This window comes from Gobio gobio, assembly GCF_949357685.1.
Source record: "Gobio gobio genome assembly, chromosome: 1".
Taxonomy (NCBI): domain Eukaryota; kingdom Metazoa; phylum Chordata; class Actinopteri; order Cypriniformes; family Gobionidae; genus Gobio; species Gobio gobio.
The window spans coordinates 41,046,146-41,063,294 of record NC_137097.1 but is presented as its reverse complement, the minus strand read 5'-3'; the positions used below and the strand labels follow the sequence as shown (position 1 = coordinate 41,063,294).

Genomic DNA, 17,149 nt, shown 5'->3' with positions numbered 1-17,149 from the left:
AGAGAGAGAGAGAGAGAGAGCGAGAGAGAGAGAGAGAGAGAGAGAGAGAGAGAGAGAGAGAGAGAGAGAGAGAGAGAGAGAGAGAGAGAGAGAGAGAGAGAGAGAGAGAGAGAGAGAGAGAGAGAGAGAGAGAGAGAGAGAGAGGAGGGTGCGTGCGTGCGTGTGTGTGTGTGTGTGTGGCAGCTATAAGAACGGTAATCAACTTACATAAACTGTGTAAAACATGCAGTTACTATAGTGATTCTGGGCATCTAGAATCTGAACTAAATTCAAAATGTATCACGCGCTATGGTGTGCTTCCTGAACACTGAACAGCGGTCCGTGTGAATCAGATCCCTGCGCGTTTAGTGCGCGTCATAGGAATTTAACGAGGCTTCAGTAGGGGTTCAGCGAAAAATCGGCAGCTGGCAGCAGGAAGTTGCTGCCAATGGCAGCCGACAGTACCTGCCACTAAAACCGGACGTCGGCTGCCGTTTACAATCAGAAGTAGGCGGTACCTGTCGCTTTTAGCCAGCGGAAGCAAGGCTAATAATAATGAGTGATCGTATGAATAATAGCCTTAGATTTTAAATGATTAAATTAAATCTTACTATAGTAAATGGCTAGCCTACTTTTTATATACACAATATATAGCTGTATCATACAAACATTTCAAGCTCAGTTTAACACTGTAGTGATTTTAAAAAAACGGAAACAATATAATTCTTGATGATGTAGGTTGACGTACAGTGTGATGATAAGTATCAAACACATTCCACAAATAGATTAATGATGTAATTCAGAAATGCTGAGCTATACACAAAATGTAAACAATGTTTTATTAATATGTTTTATTGAGAGGGAATTTAAGAGTGGAACTATCAAGAGAGAATTTAACAACAACAAAAAAAACCTCCTCCAGCAACTGGCACCAATCACTGCAAAAACCTGGATGGGTGTTTTCAAATCAAATCACTTTCATTGTCACATCAGCAACAGCACATGTGCCGTCTGAGAGCAGTGCAGAATACAATTGGACATACTTTGCAGATAACAATACACATTCACAATAAATAATGTACATATACAAACAATACCCAATTATATGAATGAATGAGTCACTTATATAGCGCTTTCATATGTACTACTGTACACCCAAAGCGCTTCACAGCCATGTCAGTGGTCTCTCCTCAACCACCACCAGTGTTCCTTGGCATCCAATTATACACATTATACAGTTGCTGATGTACAGTGGGTTGATAAGTAGGTAATGGCAGAATTGATTATTGTGTTAAAGTGCAGTGCATAATACATTAAATTCCAGTTTGGTTGAAATTGTGGTGATAAGAGTGTGCTGTGTAAGGTGCATCAGTTCTGGGTGTTCAGCAGCCTGATAGCCTGAGAGAAGAAACTGTCCCTCAGTCGGCTCGTGTGGGTCCAGGTGCTGCAGAGACTGTAGAGAGAGGAGTCTGTGGCTTGGGTGGCTGGAGTCACTGATGATCCTCCGGGCTTTCCTTATACACCGCCCGGAGGGAGGGAAGCTCACCTCCTACAGTGTGGCTTGTAGGTTGCCAGCAGTGCAGTTTCTGTACCAAGTGCTCTTGATGCTCTCCACAGTGCAGGTGCAGAATGATCTGAGGATGTTGGGGCTCATTCCAAACTTCCTCAGGCACCTGAGGTATAAAAGAGGTGCTGACGTGCCTTTTTCAGCTCTGCATCTGTGAGAGCAGACCATGTGAGATCTTTAGTGATGTGAACGCCAAGGAACTTAAAGCTTTTGACCCCCTCTCCACAGGTGTCCCGTCAATGGTGACAGGGTGTGTTCTCTGTCCTTTCCCCTAAAATCCACCACCAGCTGCTTGGTGTTGATGATGTTGAGTGAGAGGTGGTTCTCCTGACACCAGTGTGTTTCTTGAAGCATCTCTCTCCATTTTCCTCTTCCAGTGTAGCCTAGAGGATCCATAAGAAAACTGTTACATACACAAGATTTACATGACCTTATTAACAGTATACATGCATGCACAGCCACGTGAATACTATCCTTGTTGCATTTTGCCATCAAATACCTATTAAGCGATTATCACCTGATAAGCAGTGTTTAAAGGTTTCATGGCAGTGTCTACAGGTCTCCAATTCTTTTTGGCACGATACAGACTTCATACTTAATTTTGTTACACCTGTATAATGAAATTTGAAAATCATAAAAGCAGAACATTACACACACAGGGACACTGACGGCTCTATTTCCAGCGACATGGCAACATCCTCAATGTATAACGTCACTACTGTCTCAATTTGGAGGTTGCGTTCCGAAGGTCGCATTTGTCAGCCGCATTCATCAACAAGGGTGTCTCATTTCAGAAAGGTAACCATTATAAAATTGACTGTTATCCGTGTGAAGAAAATTGTTGTAATTTCTTTATGTGTGTGGAATGTGATGGCTACTTTACTGAAATGAGGCGGCTGACAAATGTAGCCTCTGAAATGAGACACAGCTCCTGATAAAAACTCACCTGCCTGTAGACTTAGTAACCCTGAAGACATTGATCAGCTGGTTCAGGTGTGTTTGATCAGGGTTGGAGCTGAACTCTGCAGGCCTTTGACCGAAACGGCTCATCCCTGCTCCAAGGCCTGAAATGGATTGGTCATATAAGAGAGACATTCAAAATGTGTACTGTTGGTGTGCCTCCAGGAACAGGGTTGGGAAACACTGGTCTAACCAGCGAAAGTGTGCTTTCACACAGAATGAGTCGCTTTCTAATGCAAACATACAAGACCCAAGTTTACAAAAGCAGGATCACCCACCTCAATGACCACATGAAGAAGCATTTCTCTGGCAATGATGTGGCATACAAAACTAACAAAAATGACTGACATTTTCATTAAATTCAAGATTCAAGATTCAAGAGTTTTATTTGTCACATACACAGTTATATACACAATATACAACTGGCAGTGAAATGTAAACAGGTCCGCTCCATGGACAGTGCAAATAACAGTTACAAGAAATTAAAATAGAAATAGAATAAAATTAGAATAAAAAGTATTAACATAAGTAGAATTATAAATAAATCAAGTAAAAGATAAAAATAGGAAATAAGATAAAAATAAAAATATAAAAATTAAAATATAAAAATATAAAAAAATATGTGGATATGATAAGTGAGATAAACTGTAGACTTAGAAATAAGTGGTTAACATAAATATATATATATGTATATATAAAGAAGTATAATGTGCAAGGTTTATTACAGGTTGTTACGCAGTAACAATAGGAAAGTAAAGTGCAGTGCAATGGCAGTATGTGGATGTTAATGTTTAAACTGTATGTTTATGCGTGTGCGGGGGTGAAGTGAAGTCACGTGACTGAGTTCAGGAGTCTGATGGCCTGGGGGAAGAAACTCCTCCTGAGTCTTTCAGTCTTTGCCATCAGGCTACGGAAGCGCTTACCAGATGGCAGCAGGGTGAAGTGAGAGTTTGCAGGGTGATTAATGTCTCTGATGATTTTGGTAGCTCTACCTCTGCAGCGTTTGGTGTAGATGTCCTGCAGAGACGGGAGAGCTGAGCCTGAGATGCGCTCAGATAAGCGCACCACTCTTTGCAGGGCTTTGCCATCGTGACTGGTGCTGTTCCCGTACCACGCTGTGATGCACTGAGTCAGGACACTTTCTATCGCCCCTCGATAGAAAGTTTTCAGGATGGCTGGTGAAACCCTGAATTTCCTCAGCTGGCGCAGGTGGTACAGTCTTTGCCTGGCTTTTTTCACCTGAGCTACACTATGTAACTTTTCCGTCCACTAGAGGTCGCCTGTTCAAAAATAAGGCGTAGTTTGATGACGCCACGTTTGAGCACAGAATCTTGGGACATGTGGTCTTCACCTCACAGCCGGTGGAAAAGAGTCAGGATAGGACTCGGGCAGAAATCATGTTCATGGATGCGATTATTAACATTACTGTAGTGAAGCAGAGCAGGACCGAGTGTTGTGGAGCTGAGCAAGGCCGCAGGAGCGATTGAAGAGCGGGATTGTTATTATGGCATAGTCGCCGGCGGGACTTTTATTATGACACGGTTGCCGGCGCCACTTCCTCTTTTCCAGTCATGAATATATGAGGTAACGCAACTCTGTTTGTCGTATTAGATATATCTGAGTGTGTTGAAAAGGAAGTTATGATGTTCGCTCGGCGGCTGCTATGACACTTGTTCACACTGCAGTGAGAGTAAAGTGTTTCACTGAATAAAACCGGAAACCGAGGGTGATGCAGATATGACGCAATCGACAGGCGACTCCCTCACACGCATAGCTCACACGTCCCGGTTCCTCGGTTAAAATAGCAATTTCTCACGATGTACAAATAGTTGGAAACATTTGGGATATTCTAAGTACTCAACTGAACAAAATATATAACACTGGCCTAGTGGTTTCTGGATATTTTACTGCAAAAATCCTACATAGTTCACCTTTAAACACTATTTTCTATACATCACGACTTACAGTATCTTCCCTTAATACAGAATACACATCCTATGGGTGCAGTTAGTACTTGAGAAATACATGTATTCTGTATTTTAATCAGAAAAATACTGTAGATATACAGTATGAGAGGGTAACACTAGCTTCTGTCACACTGAATGTGCGGTTACCTCGTCTGTTGTTTTGCCTGCATCCTTCTGCAACAAATGTGCACTGTCTTCCTAGAAAATATTATTAGTGATTACTAATAGTCAAAAGTCAAAAATTGCTTGAATTCACATAGTCGATTCCTTCCCTTCTTTACATCTGACACCAGCAGATTCACTGATAGGAGTCATGCTGAAGCACAGCAGATACATTCAAAATGGCGGTTAAAACGTCTCAAAACTGTATTATGCTTACCTGAGTAAAGTCAATATACAGTATAGTAGTGTTTTGCCCCCACATTTTTATAACAATTATGAATATAAATCAAACTGCAGATTTGACAACTCCTAAAAAAAGCCTATCCCGGTGATTTACAACTAATTAAACTTATGTCCATTATTAATGTTGTGTTAGAGAACCCTGGCATTTATTACTTACCATGAACATAATTATTCCACAGTCTGTATGTCGACTCTTCTGCTTTGATAAGTTCATGTTTGCTGGGGCCGATGAAGCTAATCTAATTATACATGTAAAATACGGCACACAAGACGTGGATCTTTAAACGCTAGTTGGTAGCGATACTGTCGTTCGCTGATATTAAATGTATTAACAAACCTACCGATTCTTATCGAATGCCAGGTTTTATTTACTCATATACTCATTTGAGCTCTACCGACATCAACACTGTTTACACGCTGCTGTCGCCCGGCCATCATCTGATTGGTTGCTGTCACTCTTTGGATGCTAGTGATTGGAGATAGTGAAGCGGCAGGTGCCGCCTACTTTCTTTCCCAAGCGCAGATGCATAGTAAACGTTCCTGAGATAAATCAAGTAAAATATAAGACAGCCGTCAGCTTCTTCTCAACACTGTTAATTTGTTTAAATATTCATAAAATTAAATATGCGAATGTTACAGTGATGATGACGTTGATCCGCGACCATGGTGTGCTGTAGTCCGTTTATAGCCTACCGTTAGCATTTTATATCTGACGGCTTTATTTAGGCTTCAACATGTATACATTTTGGATTAATTTGTAAAGATTATCTTGATAGACAAAACGTGTAAGGGTCATAACTCTTTGTTGAACACAGATCTTATTTTTTGCGATTTTCCAAAAGTCTATGGGGAAAACGCATGGCTTTTCGATCGAGGGAACCCATGCGCCGCTAACTTCCGGGTTGGCCTACAAAGTGACGTCATAACCTCGGCCATAACCATTCATAAATACTCTAGTTATAATAACCATGTTCAAATGCATACGTAAATTCCTCCATCGCAGAGCTGTTTAAAAACTCTTCAAACGGCTCTGCTCCATCGTTAGTTCAGGTTCAGACCAGTCTATGGTTCAGACAGGTGTTGATGCGACGCGCAATGACAGTTGGGTGATTTTCACTCTCCACTTCCTGTGAAGTGATGTATCGATGTTCCCTTCTTCCCTACGCCGTTCGCAGTAGTGCCCTTTGAACTGAACATGTTCGCTCCCTTTGAATTGTAATCACACTTAAGATGGCGGATGCCCTCTGAAGTCCACTTCGCAGGCCACTCCCGGTCGAACGGAACGCATCCAGTGCCATGAAGTGAGACGCACAGAAAAGTGAAGCGCAAAGGGAAAACAGTATCGCAAACTCACACTTGACTGACCACCTTTTCATTTGCAAATCTATTTGTCATTATTTTGACTCCATACATTTGCACCGTCACTCTTGTACGAATCAGCATTAAGTCAATGTAAGATGTGTGTGGTCATTGACCAGTCAAGACTTTCGTAAATGTGTTCTTTGGCTTTTGGTGAAAATAACTTAAACTATTCAAGAAACCTCACATAAAAGGCATCATTCAATAATCTGACATTTCGAGTAATGCAAATGAACGACCGCTGACCTTTTGCTCATTAACTGAATTTGGCAGGTGGCTGATGAAATCTCTTCATCTGGTATACCACTTCTGCAACGGTTACACCAAAATGTTATAGTTGTGCTGCTAAATATTTTTGTGGAAACAATTTTTTCCCCCCAGGCTAAACATCAGTGCAAGGCCCCACAATTGCACAAATAATTTGAAAGAATGTACATCCCTTCTTTTCATTGGTGTTAATGTTAAAAACCAAGTTGTGGATTAATCTGATGAAGATATATATCGTGATACTTAAATTGTTAAATATCAAATTATAAATTGTATAATGTATTAAAGTCTTTTTAACAAGATGTTATTAATGATTAGCAAAACTGTCAAATACTTGAGTAGAGTTAGGAAACTGATCAGAATTAACTTAAGTCAAAGTTATTTTTTAAGAACCCAATAATAGCTGAGTTATGGCAGAAATCACCTTCACGTGAATTTTGTTTGGAGAGAAGTCAAGCCTTGATTAGAAATATTAAAATCAATTTTTTCGCACTTATCACATTAAATGTATCAAAACAATAATAGCAGAAAAGCATGAACGAACAGACACAAGAAAGTATTTTAATATTTTATTTGAGGACCATGCAATAGCCATTAATGGCCCTTGACATTTTTACAAGTGTAGATCCTTCATTACCTCTACATAGTACAAAATAACTTTAAGTTACTAAAAAAAAGAAATACAACTAACAAAAAGGGGGAGGGCAGGGGGAAAAAAATATCCTGCACAGCATGTACATTTTACAACCTGCTTTGAAGAAATAAAGTTACGAGAACGGAACAATTAAAGATTAAGATGAGCTAAATGAAACTGCATTTACTGAGGGAACGCAGGAGGGGCCATGGGGAACGGCATGGTCTGTTGCATCTGTTGGGGGTTAAAGGGGAACGGTGGAGGGTGGCTCATGTTGCTCTGAACGCCCCCTTGAGTGGGACCAAACTGTTGGTTCTGATAGCCTTGGTTACCATAGCCACCAGACTGATTGCCAAAGTTACCCTGTCCGTTATTGCTGTAACCCCCATTAAAGCTGCTACTGCTGCTGCTGTTGTAGCCACTAGATCCGTTTTGAGTCTTGTTTCCAAACACCTTCTTTTGCCCATAAGAATCACCACCATTACGGTTGTCCTGGCTGTAGCTGTTGAAGTCCCGCCTGCTGCTGGTGTGGCGATCCCGGCGGTCGTCCCTATACCCCCCACCTCGCCCTCCCCTTGAACGACCTGGAAGAGAAATAAGGAGTTAAACTAGGCTTCGCAAACAGATCAGAAGCTAAGTCCGAGGCGTACCCTTTTAGAGAGATTATGAAAGACAAAACTGTGCAGGTAAACCACAGTTCTTGTATCTCACCAATTGGATTTACCTCCTCTGTCTTCGGCCATTTGGATGAGCTTGGGGTTTATGGCTTGGTTGGCCTCCCGGAGGACAGAGACGAGGTCGTGAGCCTGTTTCATGTTGTTGGGCGTAAAGAAAGTGTACGCCGTGCCAGTTTTCTGACTGCGAGCTGTACGGCCAATGCGGTGAATGTAGTCCTCGGAATTGTTGGGGTAGTCATAGTTAATGACAAATTTGACGTCCTCCACATCTGTTAAGAGAAAATGGACGTGCCATGGCAGGAATAGAGGAGTGCGGGTGCACACCGCCACAGCAGCGAGAATAATAGACGTTAGCAAGGGAAACAAATGAATGATAGGTCATCGACTTACCATGCTGAGGAAAGGATGGTTAAAAATCAGGACTTAAGGATCCAAATGACAATTAACATTGTCCTCTATTAAAAAGTGACAAGACAAACTGCTGCATCTTGCCAAGACTCAACTTGCTCAAAAAACAAGACCGATTAAGGGCTTAAATTTAAGGCTGACGCAAGCTTTCCAACCAACCGGTGCTCACTTGAAAGAAAATATGATTCTCTTTGGCAGGACTCGACATGACTGAAGCCAGCAAAAGGAGGGCACGCATCGACCAGCCGGGTAATCGCATTCAGTGCGGAGGCATGTAGATTAAAGCAACTGCTCTCGATGGCAAAACACTAAAATTTTATACGAGACACTTCCTATTACGAAAACGCCCAGTCCTTAAACTTAAAAGTTCAACAGTTCAAGCTGTTGCGCGAGAGCAGATGCGAGCAGGACGCAAGTGCGACACACCCAACGGCGCCGCACTCCTCCATGGTATGCCGCCCCTTGGATTACGCCCCAATCACGGAGCTCCGACCACCTCTGAATGCAATTTGATTGGCTGGCAGACAGGCAGAACTCCACAGAGGAGCTCCTTACCCCCTCCTGGTGAACCTGGACGCGTCATGCCAAGGTCCTGCCTCCAAGACTCCACCTTCAGGTGAGAGGGGCTCAGAAAGGCACAGCAGTTAAAAGGAAACGGCAGAACTTCATAGAAAACACAATATGAAAATGTTAAAGGACATATTGAGAAGGAGTAACAAACCTAGTCCTCTGGAGGCGACATCTGTGGCAATGAGGATGGGCGCTTTCCCATATTTGAATTCTGTTGGAAGTAGGAAAACAAGTCAAATCAAGCGAATTAAAGAACCAGTCGATGATCCGAGACCATTATGGCGAACACGTACCATTGAGCACCCAATCTCTTTCCTGCTGGCTTTTGTCTCCATGGATACCCATTGCTGGCCACCTGCAACATAAAAAGCCAATGAAATTACTCTATTTGAAACCCAAACAAAGCAAATCGTAACTCTGAAGCAAAGGAGATCTTACCCATCCCTACGCATCCTCCTAGTAAGATCATCACACCTCCTTTTGGTCTCCACAAAGATAATGGTCTTGTTCTCCTTCTCGCTCATGATTTCCTCCAGCAGACGTATCAGTCTGGAAAGGAACGAGTCCATCGTCATGTATTCCCCTCACACAAAACCAAACTTTAGGCCAGGCCTAATGTTCCAGCACTTACTTGTCCTCCTTCTCGCCATCATTGCAAACGTCGACAATCTGTAGGATGTTGTGGTTGGCGCTGAGCTGCAGAGCACCAACGTTGATCTGTACATACTCCTTCAGGAAGTCCTCAGCCAGCTGCCTCACCTCTTTTGGCCACGTAGCGCTCCACATTAGAGTCTGTCGGTCTGGCTACAGGAGGAAACGATTTTTAAAAAATAAAATTAATTTTTCAAAGTAGTAACAGCTGCAAGTAGATTAAAATCCATGAAAGCAATGCATACTCGAATTTGGTCCAATATTTTCCGAATCTGAGGCTCAAAACCCATGTCGAGCATCCTGTCAGCTTCATCCAGCACAAGATACGTGCATCTGCGCAGATTTGTTTTTCCAACTTCAAGGAAATCAATAAGCCTGCCAGGTGTGGCAATACAGATCTCAACTCCTGGAGAGAGGGGGAGAAAAGAGTTAAATACATTTAGCACACCAAATGGAAATATATATATATATATATATATAAAAAGTTTCAAGCAGCATACCCCGTTCAAGGTCCCGGATTTGTGGTCCTTTGGGAGCACCTCCATAGATACAGGTGGACTTGAGACGAGAGGCTTTGCCATACTCTGCCGCCACCTGCTGGACCTGCTGTGCCAACTCACGGGTGGGAGCCAACACCAAGCACTATTGGGAGAAACACCCGATTAAAATGCTGATTGCGACACCAATTCAGATTTATACTTGACAGATTGTTAAACTTACAATGGGGCCATCTCCGTGCTCCAGGAATGGTTGATGGTTTATGTGAACAATAGCAGGAAGCAAGTACTGTAGAAGAAAACTCATTAAAACCTGCTAAAATGACTCATAACGAAAAAACATGACAGGATGGTTCATACCGAGAGGGTTTTTCCTGAGCCGGTCTGTGCAATGCCGACCATATCTTTGCCACTAAGTGCAACTGGCCACCCCTGAGCTTGGATGGGGGTTGGATCAGTCCAGTTCTGTTTAGTGATCACATCCATCACATAGTCTGCATAAAACAGAACAAATGGTTAGTTTAAACGTGCAAAATTCAATACTGAACATTCATAAAATATAATGCTCAGCATGAACTTACTTGGAAAGCTTGCTTCATGGAATTTCATGATGGGTTTGGGACAGTCTCTACCCTTCACTGTGATCTCTTTGCTTCTCCTGTAGTGCTCAACATCTTGCTGCAATACAAGACACACCACATCTTTAAAAATCTCCAAATAATGAGGGAAATATATATATATATATATATATATATATATATATATATTAAGTTATATATTATATATACACAAGTTATTACTTACAGGTGGCCTCCTAACAACTTCATGGTGCTCCTGGTAGAAGTTCTTCTCAAACTTGGGGAGCTCATCCAGGTTCCAGTGCTTTTTCCGCAGGCGGTCACCTGGATTCCCAAACTTCTTGCCTTGAGGAGGTCCATTTCTGCTGCCTCCAAAGCGTGGGGGGCCACTGCTGTAGCTGCTAGCAAATAAAAGGGCATTTTAGAACATTTTTGCCTCAATAAATTAATTGGTGGACACCAGTGTATGTCTGTCTGAGAGATATACACATCATGGAATTGGTTGTCGTCATGGTCCCAACTCCCAGTAACGTTACACCAATAATTTAAGTGAGATACACATTTCAGTGTTTTGGGTGGTGACATTAAATACCCCCAAAAACCGGAAATTATGGTGCCGCACACTTAAAGGCAAAAATATAGTAGTACCATAGTATTGTGATGTCAAATGGCCTTTCCGTGTCACTTGATAAAATACGCCATACACAAGTCAGGTAACGTTAGCATTTCATTAGTACACCATGGTAACGGTTAAAAAAAACATGGTACATGTACTTTTGTTCTAACGTTAATTACCGGACAAAAACAACAAATGACCGGTTAGCAAAACAAAATATCTGAATAAAAGATGTCAAAAGCTCTGGTTTCGATTTACATCGTGAATTCTTGTCTGCGCCACGTTTGAACGCCGCTGCCATTTTATTTCCTACCGGCAGGAGACAAAGAGGAAAAAACCGGCCGGCATTTTATAACATCACAGCCACATGGCCCGACGAGGCCTTTTAACGATATAAATATACGAATTCATGTTAAATGTAACATTAACGTGGCTCTATTCGACGTTTACGACATATTTTACAAGTTAGCAACACCAGAACCGTCTTTTCTACGACAATTATATCGTGAAAACTGAAAACGTTACCGACCTACGCACCGCCTAATACACGAAGACACATTCGGTAAAATTTGATCCCACAACAAAACAGACAGTAAACGGATTCGATCCATCGTGAAAACAATCGATTAACAGACACAAAAATCAAACCAATTACACAATTCTCAACGGATTAATATTTTATGTGACGACAAATCTTCCTACGAAAAACATAAAAACCTCTTACCCTCTGTCACGACCGCGGTCTCTGTCGGAATATCCAGGCATGTTGTAATCTGAGATTATAAATTAAAAAATAAATACTCGGACGTTCTTTTTCCCCAGTTATGCGCAGTGACGGTGCTTGCGAACGCCGATGAGAACGTGCACTCGCCGAGCTTTATAGGAAGAGGAAGTGGCTTCCGGTAAACTGCTGACGTCTTTCTGACGTTCGCGCGCCCTCGTCGCTGCGCATGCGCGTTTAGAGATAAGACTTTAAGATGCATGTGGTTTAGGACAAGATTTATATAATCATACTTCATGGTATTTACATTGAACTCTTATGGTACATGTCCAAGAACATGTCAGATGATGGCACTTTTTTATTAGTGAAAAGTAGTTAATAACAATGCAAAACTTTGATTTGAACTGGCTCTAGTGCTTTTAAAAAATCTTTTAAACCCAGTGGAAGTCTCTCCAACCACAGGCATTATCTGATTTATAAATGCAAAACTGCTATAAAAAAATCCAAAGGGAATGAAAGACTTCTTCCAGGTTTAGGACTACACACTAAACAACTCTTAGTTTCGTAGACTAAATAAATTGGCCCTATGTATGTTAATTTTAAACTTTTTTGAGAGAGTTGTTTGAGAGAATAAATAAAGGGGAGTAAAGTTCACATATACTGAATATGGTTACATTTACATTCATAAATGTGTGTTCATTTGTGTCATTTTATAGCTTTGATGATTTAACTATTATTTATTATAAAATGTGAAAAAGTAGGTGTGTACAAAAGTGTTATTGGTAATGTAAGATATGTTATAGCAAGAAACAAGCACACTAGTGGCAATGCACTCACATTACCTTGAGTAAAAGGTAAAAAGTCTTTGGACAAATCAAGTCTGACACCTAGAATACTTGCTAAAAGGGGAATGTTTACACCTTCCCCCACTTTTCAAGATGGAGAACAATTTCTTTCTTATTCTAATAGCGACATCAGGTCCTTTTGTTTCAAGATGACACTTAACAGCCCACTTTGGTGTCACAAAAAGATTGTGAAGCACTCTGATACTCTTTCGCCACAATACCATACCTGATACTATAGCATGTGCAATCATTCTTATTGCAGTTACAAGAATTTAACCCCTTTTAACACAGAATCCTCTTTAACTCAATTACTGAAATTATTGGTTGATAACTCAATGAAGGAATGATGTATTTTTTTTGCATTATTTAGACACAGTCATAGAGAACCAGGCGGCCACAGTGATCCCATCAGGAAGGCAAGTTTAATCAGATCTAATTACACACAAAAATAAAACACTCTTACAAAAAATGATAGTGTGTGTTACATTTAGCAAATTGCACCGGTCAGCTATGAAAGTTAAAATTGTTGCTAGTAAATCATGCTATAAAGGAACGACCCTCTCAATCAAAGTCAACAGGGCATCCAGTTCAAATGAAGGCCTATTACCTATACAGTAAAAAAAGATAAAAGAAGAGAAACCGAAAAGATCTTTGTGTGTGCACCAGATTTAAATGAAATATATAATCATTCAGTCCATAAAGAGTTTGGTAAATAGATTTTTTTTGCCTATTATATACAGCCATTATATAGTGTGTGTGTGTGCAAAAATGTATTTTTTTTCTTTAAATCTAATTAAATTAAAGATAAATGACAGTCAGTGACCCACATATATGAACAATACTCTATAACTATACAAAGCACCATCTCAGAATATTTAACTGATCCATCCAGAGGCTTTATTATTTATTTTTTTTCACCTTCTTTCACACTCAAATTTATAAAAAAAGTAACAAAAGATGTATAGCTCATTTTCAGCGTATGCAAACTCTTAACAACAGTCCATGGTCATAGAGGATTGCTATAGACAGGCAGCATCTCAGAAACATTCAACAATATATATATTTATATATATATATATATATAACTGCATTTGTTTATTTATGCAGTTTCTTTTAATAATCCTGAAGAAACAGGTTTTCAAGCTGTGCATTTAGGAGGCTTACAAAGAGCACATTAAACATGCTTTTGCTGTTTTCTGCTAGATTTACACCTAAAGCTGATGTATTTCTATAAAAGATAGAATTGCTTCTTGTTCTTTAGTACAGCGATCCTCCTTGCAGTTCGTCTGTAATGCTCACTGAAGGCCAGTGACATTTTTGCATGGTAAAAAGTTCAATAAATTGGTACTACAATGGGTTAATAATAAATCACAAAATAACAAGTTGATACAGACACTCATCTCCCTTGATTTCCATGAGGGGTAAACAATTGCATTTACTTCTTTTATGAAAGAAAATAAAAAAAACTGGTAAGAATATAATGAGAAAGTGTGAAAAGGAAGGCATTTCACATCTCATTAACATGCTCATACATATTCATCATATGTAATTTTTTTAAAGGGTTCAGTTGACATCTGAGACTAATTAGAATTCCATTACCAAAAAAGTGGACACCAATAATGCATATTAAAATGTTTTTCTTCGCAATTTTTAGTTTCTTTAAAAAAGAAAAGAAAAAGAAAAAAGATGGAATTTGTCTGACATTCAAAGCAAGCCAATGCCTACGTCACTGAAGCCTTTTTCAATGGGCACATCCTTTTTTAAAACTTCATTTTTTTGCTCTGGAAACATCGGCAACGGTTCCTGCGACGTTGCCAATATATTATATCTGTATAATTTTATCCTTTTAACCTTGTCCTCTCACACCGTATAAAAATAAAGCTAAACTACCTACCTACCTACCTAAGAATTCATGTATTCGTTCGTTCACTTTCAACAAGCTTATGAGTCAGACTGTGGATGCCACCGGCCTCCAGGAATGGAGCACAGGTAGTCAAGATGGTGTCCGGTGTAGGGCAGCCCAGAAGAAGCCAGCGGAGCCCAGTTCCCTGATCGAGAGGAAGGTCATCTTGCGGCTTGCTAAAGTCCAAGCGGGCCGAAGATCAGCACCCGGTGCTACAAGAAAAGTTTCAAGTCCCAGATGACAAACTTTGCAGTATTTATGTTGACATTGGCATCTTCCTCTCGTCTCGTCTTCAGTAAGGACAGTAGTGCTTCTACGTTAGCTTATGCCGGAACGCTTTTGCTCTGCGTGCCCCGCTAAAGTTCGGCCTCTCCTAAAGTCAAGTCTGTGAAAATTCTACATGAAATACTGTTAATATGTTGTCTTAATGCTAAAAATCAAAGTATGGACTTAAAACAAAAAAAAAAGAGGAAGAGGAGGTTCCAAAATAGTGAGTAAAAGAGTTACTAGCAGCTGAAAAGATTCACTGTTTTCTTCTCTTCTTTTCAAATAATGCAGAAAGATCTGTATAGCAGCATCAGGCGTTGAGTGCTGCGGTATAATCCACCCTTTCGTCTGAGCTTCCTCGTGAGGCCCACACGTCTGTCGGCTGACTGACAGGTCTGTCCCGCCTGGAAAAAGGTTCCTCTGCGAGCGCCAGCCGTGGACCATCATTCCACAGCGAAGCCGCAGGTCTCCTCGATGGCCGTCAGCAGCTTGTCGTAGAGCTTATCGTAGCTCTCGTATGGAGGAATGTCAATCCGGTTGAAGCTGAGGCGAAGTTGAAAAGAAACAAATCGGTGAATTAGTGTGTTTGCGTGCAGAAAATGACTGGTTTATTTACGGTTTAGTATTTGACATTTGAGATCATTGTATCAGGTGAAACCATTTAACATTTAAGTGTTAGCTCTTCCTTGCATCGGCTTCAAAATCTACAGACGGCTATGTCAATATCTGTTTTCAATTTTTTTTTATATTTATACACTATCATTTCAAAAGAAAATTATTTGATCAAAAATACAGTAAAAACAGTAATATTGTGAAATATTATTACTAAAATAACTGTTTTCTATGTTAATATATTATAAAATGTAATTTATTTCTGTGATGCAAAGCTGAATTTTCAGCACCAGTCTTCAGTGTCAGATGATCCTTCAGAAATCATTCTAATATGATCAATTTTTTTTTTCTTTTGATCAATGTTGAAAACAGTTGTGCTGCTTAATATTAAGGAAACTTTGATTAATTTTGCTGAGGATTCTTTGATGAATAGAAAGTTAAACATTTTTTTTTAAAATTTAAGTTAGAAATTGTTTGTAACATTATAGATGTCTTGTCACTTTTGAGAAATTTTATCTGTCTTTACTGAATAAAAGCATGAATTTTGCAAATGTTTGAATGGTAGTGTATAATACTTTAAACGGTTCTATAATTTAATAAAAAGGAAATAGAACAAAATGATAATACAACTTTGTATATGTTGCGTTGCTCTCTAAATAATGCCATTGTCCTTTGAAAAACCCATATTGGTTGACCACTAGTCTATAGAAATGTGCTTACCAAGTGTGTGCTTTGGGCAGGTTGTTGGTGCTGGCGTCAATCTGGTGAATGGTGAAGAGACGAGGTCCAGCAGCACCTGATCACACAGTGTTTTAGTACAAATACATATGTGGGATTTCAAGTAACTACGACACTTTGAACTTGACCATATTTCCAGGATAGACTCTAGTTCAAAACCATTGGGATAATAAACATATGATTCGAACCCTAAGCCATATCTATCTATCCATCCATCCATCCATCCATCCATCCATCCATCCATCCATCCATCCATCCGTACATGTCTCAAACTGAAGTAACTGTAATTGATATATTAAACTGATGTAACTGTACACAAGTCTGAGTTTCCTTTCCAGATCCTGAATGAGAAACGTGTGACCTCAGGTACCTTGCAGGGCTTTGAATCCTTGCAGCGGGACTCTGGAGGAGCCGGTGACAAACTGCAGTAGTCTGGCTCTCCTCTCCTCGTCGTACGACTCCACGGCCCGCCAGAACCACTTCACGTTGTTACTGTCAGGCGTGCAGTGCTTCAGACGGGTGTTGGACTTCCAGTCGTTGATATCGATCTTCCCCAGTCCACACACAATAAGCTGAAAGTAAGAGAAACACTTGAACCCTGCTCATTGTTAAAGGGATAGTTCACCCAAACATGAAAATTAGCCCACGATTTACTCACCCTCAAGTCATCCTAGGTGTATATGACATTCTTCTTTCAGACGAATAAAATTGGAGTTATATTAAAAAGGTCCAGGCTAATCCAAGCATTTTAATAGCAGTTGAACGACTTCCGATTTTTTCAAGTCGACATTTATTTGATGAAAGTCGAGTTGCTGATGACGTCATTAATAAACAAATAACCCTGACCCTTGAGCTGAGACGCGAACACGAGTTTTCTTGTGCATAGGACAGCTATGGCATATGTCACAGCGCTGCCCATAAGGTTATT

The 17,149-nt window shown here is 40.3% G+C and overlaps 2 protein-coding genes and 1 long non-coding RNA gene across 7 annotated transcripts in view; all 3 read right to left on the bottom strand.

The window, feature by feature from the left end:
• Positions 1-797: 797 nt before the first annotated feature.
• On the bottom strand, positions 798-5,770 carry LOC307133594. The gene is made up of 4 exons (XR_013817447.1): positions 5,036-5,770; positions 4,621-4,671; positions 2,493-2,610; positions 798-1,929 (listed from the first exon to the last, which is right to left on the bottom strand). It is a non-coding gene; the product is annotated as an uncharacterized lncRNA (long non-coding RNA).
• A 1,290-nt stretch (positions 5,771-7,060) lies between these two features.
• On the bottom strand, positions 7,061-12,061 carry ddx5 (DEAD (Asp-Glu-Ala-Asp) box helicase 5). 4 transcript variants are annotated; one of them, XM_079817295.1, is made up of 13 exons: positions 11,860-12,061; positions 10,746-10,917; positions 10,523-10,619; positions 10,302-10,435; positions 10,165-10,230; positions 9,945-10,086; positions 9,690-9,850; positions 9,425-9,597; positions 9,232-9,342; positions 9,087-9,148; positions 8,945-9,004; positions 7,863-8,084; positions 7,061-7,722 (listed from the first exon to the last, which is right to left on the bottom strand). In XM_079817295.1, the coding sequence occupies exons 1-13, from the start codon at positions 11,898-11,900 to the stop codon at positions 7,322-7,324; spliced, it is 1,842 nt and encodes a 613-aa protein (XP_079673421.1). In that variant the 5' UTR covers positions 11,901-12,061; the 3' UTR covers positions 7,061-7,321. The 4 variants fall into 4 exon arrangements, with proteins under 4 accessions (XP_079673421.1, XP_079673422.1, XP_079673420.1 ...); XM_079817296.1 differs by having other exon boundaries at positions 7,850-8,084; positions 10,746-10,920; positions 11,860-12,029; XM_079817294.1 differs by having other exon boundaries at positions 10,746-10,920; positions 11,860-12,029.
• Positions 12,062-14,463: 2,402 nt separating this feature from the next.
• Positions 14,464-17,149, bottom strand: part of smurf2 (SMAD specific E3 ubiquitin protein ligase 2) — a 66,208-nt gene continuing 63,522 nt past the window's right edge. Inside the window, exons 18-20 of one of the 2 annotated variants that reach the window (XM_079829944.1) lie at positions 16,592-16,793; positions 16,204-16,279; positions 14,464-15,414 (exon numbers count right to left, since the gene is read on the bottom strand). In XM_079829944.1, coding sequence (XP_079686070.1) covers positions 15,315-15,414; positions 16,204-16,279; positions 16,592-16,793 — 378 coding nt within the window. In that variant the 3' untranslated portion in view covers positions 14,464-15,314. The remainder of the gene's footprint in view (positions 15,415-16,203; positions 16,280-16,591; positions 16,794-17,149) is intronic. The other variant, XM_079829943.1, reaches the window with a different exon arrangement.

Excerpts from the sequence above, each read along its gene's own strand:
- ddx5 (XM_079817294.1), bottom strand. The coding sequence starts at position 11,900 with ATGCCTGGATATTCCGACAGAGACCGCGGTCGTGACAGAGG. Across the intron at positions 10,087-10,164 it reads AGCACGGAGATGGCCCCATT|TGCTTGGTGTTGGCTCCCAC; the intron begins GTAAGTTTAACA and ends TTCTCCCAATAG. Across the intron at positions 7,723-7,862 it reads AATGGCCGAAGACAGAGGAG|GTCGTTCAAGGGGAGGGCGA; the intron begins GTAAATCCAATT and ends TTTCTCTTCCAG.